General features: G+C 44.2%; 1 protein-coding gene across 1 annotated transcript in view; it reads right to left on the reverse strand.

Moving 5' to 3' along the window:
- Window positions 1-4015, reverse strand: part of PLA2R1 (phospholipase A2 receptor 1) — a 116319-nt gene extending 112304 nt beyond the window's left edge. Inside the window, exons 1-2 of the mRNA XM_015565741.1 lie at window positions 3640-4015; window positions 1008-1181 (exon numbers count right to left, since the gene is read on the reverse strand). Coding sequence (XP_015421227.1) covers window positions 1008-1181; window positions 3640-3919 — 454 coding nt within the window. The 5' untranslated portion in view covers window positions 3920-4015. The remainder of the gene's footprint in view (window positions 1-1007; window positions 1182-3639) is intronic.
- Between the last annotated feature and the right edge of the window lie 469 nt (window positions 4016-4484).

Genomic DNA, 4484 nt, shown 5'->3' on the forward strand with positions numbered 1-4484 from the left:
TGCCAAGAACCTACAACCAAGATTACTTTATCCAGCAAAGCTATCATTCAGAAGTGAAGGTCAGATAAAGAGCTTCACAGATAAGGAAAAGCTAAAGGAGTTCATCACCACCAAACCAGGATTATATGAAATGCTGAAAGGTATCCTATAAGAAGAGGAAGAGGAAGAAAAAGGTAAAGATACAAATTATGAACAACAAATACGCATCTATCAACAAGTGAATCTAAGAATCAAGTGAATAAATAATCTGATGAACAGAATGTACTGGTGATTATAATAGAATCAGGGACATAGAAAGGGAATGGACTGACTATTCTTGTGGGGGAAAGGGGTGTGGGAGATGCGGGAAGATACTGGACAAAAATCGTGCACCTATGGATGAGGACAGTGGGTGGGGAGTGAGGGCAGGGGTGGGGTGGGAACTAACTGGGAGGGGGAGTTATGGGGGGAAAAAGAGGAACAAATGTAATAATCTGGACAATAAAGATTTAATTTTAAAAAAAAAGATGAGAACACATAGTGGAGAAATAATGATAACAACTGCCATTTTAGAAAGATCGTCAAGGGCCCAGCTGATGCCTGGACTTGATGACGGCAAGACAAGCAGCCTGGACTTGGAGAAATGAAGACACCTCATGAAAGAGAGCGGACTGAAGGATAACTGAGCTTCACACACGCTCAGGTTTGTTTTTAAGTATTTTGCCAGAAGCTGGGGTGAATGAGACCACAGAGTATGACCATTTGATTCTGGTTAAAGCGTCCTTATACACTGAGCTTAATGAGGAACGGCTAATTAACATCTTTTGAACGTAAGGAAAAAGGAATAGACATCAGGATTGTCCTTTCAAGGCAAAAAACAAACACAAAATCAAGTCTGGATAAATGGAATCAGAGTGCTTATTCAGACTTCAGTATATCAATCCCTGTGCTTTTCTTTAGATACAGATAACTTCCCAATCATCTTTGATTCATGCATGACATAGGGGGAAGAGGAGATTCACTCTTACTGGGATCCGGGCAAAATCCCCACTTTTCGTCTCTTTCATAGCGGCTGGTCGTGGCACACCACAGTAAGTTGTCTTCCCGCCCTTCCCGGGTGCATTCGTGATGCCACTGGTGGTTATACTGGAAGGGAAACATGCACGGTGTCCCGTGGGCGTTCCCTTTGAGTGTATACAAATCTAGGAGAAGAAAAGGACAAAGTCAAATAAGTATCATGCCAGCTTCATCTTTGGATACTGTCCTAGAGTGAACGCATTTTTCTCATAACTGAAAACCTACAGTGGGCAAAACTCCTGCTAGACCAGAGAGCCCTCAGGACTCCACTGTCCAGTGAGTGTAAACGTGCAAGGCTGAGTGCGGGTTCACAATGATGTGTGTACATACTTATCTCCTTGGGTATTCGCTATGGTGCACTACTATGGCAGCAAACACATTTGTGAAAGGATGAGAAGGAAAACTTAATGGAGATTTTACTTCAAAATATCACCTATCTCAGTGATCAGCATCTGAAACTCAAGGGCTTCACAGGCCTTCATTAATTTATTCATACAACAAATATTTATTGAGCACCTAATGTGCTGAGCACTGAGGATATAACAGTGAACAAACTGGCAAAAGTTCCCTTTCATAAGGAGTTTCTGTTCATAAGGGGGAGACAAAAAGAAAACAAATACACAAGTAAACATAATTTCAGGTAGTGGTAAGTAGCATGATGAAAAACAAGATAGGGTAGGAAGACAGAATGACTGTGTGTGTGTGTGTGTGTGAGAGAGAGAGAGAGAGAGAGAGAGAGAGAGAGAGAGGGAGAGAGGGAGAGAAGGGGCACTATTTTGGATCAGGTGGTTAGTGAAGGCCTCTCTGAATAAGAACTGGGTGAAGCAAGGGTGCCAGTATTTGGAAAAGGGTTATCTGGCAGAAGGAACAGCAAATATGAAGAACTTGCAACAAGACTTGTGTGGGATGAATGCAGAGGGCCACGAAGGAGGGATGGGAGGTAGAGCCAGGGAAGGGGAGAGTGTCAGCTCACAGAGGCCCGCTCTGCCACATTATGAACTTTGTCCTTTACTCTGAGTGTAGTGGGAAGTCACTAGTGGGTTTTGGATGAGAAAGTCTCATGATCAGATTTCCATTTTTAAAGAAAGTCTGGGTGCTATATGACAAACAGAACCCATGCAGGGAGGGGGCAAAGAGGGGTAACTAGCTGGGAGGCCTCTACAGCAATCTTGGAGACATGGCAGTGCCAAGGCACCTGCTGGCCGCTTTCCCGAGCCTTTCGATAACCAGTCATCCTTGGCCTGACGCAGGAAAGGACAGCTTTTCATGACTCTCCTGGGGCTTTCTGTGGTGAGGGGGATCAGGGCCGCCTTTGAGTCACTAGGTCCTGGAGGGAAAGGCTGGCTGTGGAGACACCCACCCCTTTCCCACATTGGCAGGGGCTGGACTGAACTCACCCTGAAACCCCAGCCCTAGAGGTTGGGGTTCCTTGCAGCTACCGGTATTTGGGACACATCCTCTTGTTTCAGTCCTGCCTTCTACTTGCTCTTGCCTGCATGCACTGTGAGTGTGGGGTGTATAGCCAAAATGTTAACATAAAGCCAAATGTCATGTTCTCCCTCAGATCTGTAGATTGTTGGGAGAGCTGGTTTGTAGCACTTGCTTCATTATAGTGAGTCCTGAAAATAGCTTGCTTTTACCTCCGTCTTGTTACTCATTTCTTGGAGATACCTGAGAAAGTCCTGACGGGGGTTTTAGGAGTTCCTTGCTCTGCTTCCTAGGACTGGTATAGAGTTCTTAGAAAGATTTGCCCTTATTAAGGCATAATTCTGAGCACCATGAGGGAAGGGACCACATCTGTCTCGTTGGCCTTTTAAAGCAAATGCCTGGCCCTGGGCCTGAGAAACAGTCAGTGTTTAATAAATGCGTGACAGAAGATGAATGGATGGATGAGAGAATGAAGAGCACTAACATACAAAACCTGAGAAACGGGTTTAGGGTGTCCAAATTTAACATGCTGCTTGCTTTTATTTATTTATTTTTTCATTTGTTTATTTAATGCCAATATTACAGAACTGTAAACAATGACCCCCCCAAAAAAACACACACATTATTTTCCATTTCCTAGCACACACCAAATAACCTAACAACAGTCTTTCTTTAAACGTCTCTTAGCGTGACATCACATGGATGCCAGCAAGGCACTGGAGGCACTAAGTGGCCTGCAGACACACTCCATCCCTGGAACTGAGTGTCTGCAACAAGAGAAATAGTGGCAGGAGAGGTTCTTATACTCATCCCGTCAAGTCATCAACTTCAAAGACCTTTCCTTCCACCTTAATTTTCTCTTGTCCTCCTCTGCTTTCTCCCCTTTCCATTGATTCCCAAAGGGAAGTGTTTTCTCCCCTGATAACTTTCACTTCTGAGAAACTCTGCTTCTTTAGGAGAATTTAGCAAGTCCCAATACTCCAGGCATTTTTTACATTAAGTGAGTAAGCAACTACAAAGTATTTGGCGGAAGTCCCTTGAAGGTCTGGATGCTGTATCCCTCTTTCATATAATATGCTATTTTGCAAATCTTAGCTTATGCAAACTTTCCAAATATATCATTTCATGAGTACTTTGGTTTATATATTTTTTTACCTTTGTGCAGATATTCACAAATGCCTCCACCGCCTGACATGTAGGCAATCCACTTATGAAGGTTTTTCCAGGAGGCCACCAGCGTGTTGTCCTTCACCTGCACCATGTACTGCAGCGGGCTGGTGATCACCTTCCTGTTACAGCGCCACCTCAAGGAAACGTGGATGGAATCACACTCATAGATGCTCAATGGCTGCTCTGGATCAGATAAATTCAGGCCCAGGCAACCGCTGCCTCCTAGGTTAAAGAGGCCGTGGTTGGAAACCCATTTCCACATCATGTACTTGTTTGGTGGTTTGCAGTTCTCCAGGGTCAGTACAGATTTGCCTGCTTGAATGCATTTCTTGAGGCTCTCACTTTGGATAACAAATATTCCTTTATCTGAAAGAGCAAAATAGAAGATATGGTATGGGTCTTTCATATATAATCACCTAGTATCATGAGGATGTGTAAGTTGTGAAATGTCACTATTGGCAGTCGTTTTGAACAGATCTGGAGTCGATGGGTGGGGTCCACCAGGAAGGTTTGTTTGCTCAAAACAGAGGAGTTTCTTGGGAAGCATAAATGAGTTCATTAGAGCTCATGAGGGACCTCTGACCTAACAACAAAACCTCCACGGCCCTACAGTAACAAAGGCTACCTCTTAGTCCACTCAAGAATGTTCTGATAAAGAAGGAGCTCTCCACAACTGGATCGAGAGGAGGCATTGGGAACAATACTCAGGGCTAAAGGGGAGGGCTGTGGGGTGCCCAGAAGTATGGTGACACTTCGGTTTTCTCCAGACAACTGCCTGAATGTTAGGAACATGGCAGCTGAATCAAGAGCCACAGAAATAGAAATTTCTA

The sequence above is a fragment of the Myotis davidii genome, unplaced genomic scaffold (assembly GCF_000327345.1).
Source record: "Myotis davidii unplaced genomic scaffold, ASM32734v1 scaffold59, whole genome shotgun sequence".
In the NCBI taxonomy this organism is placed as follows: domain Eukaryota; kingdom Metazoa; phylum Chordata; class Mammalia; order Chiroptera; family Vespertilionidae; genus Myotis; species Myotis davidii.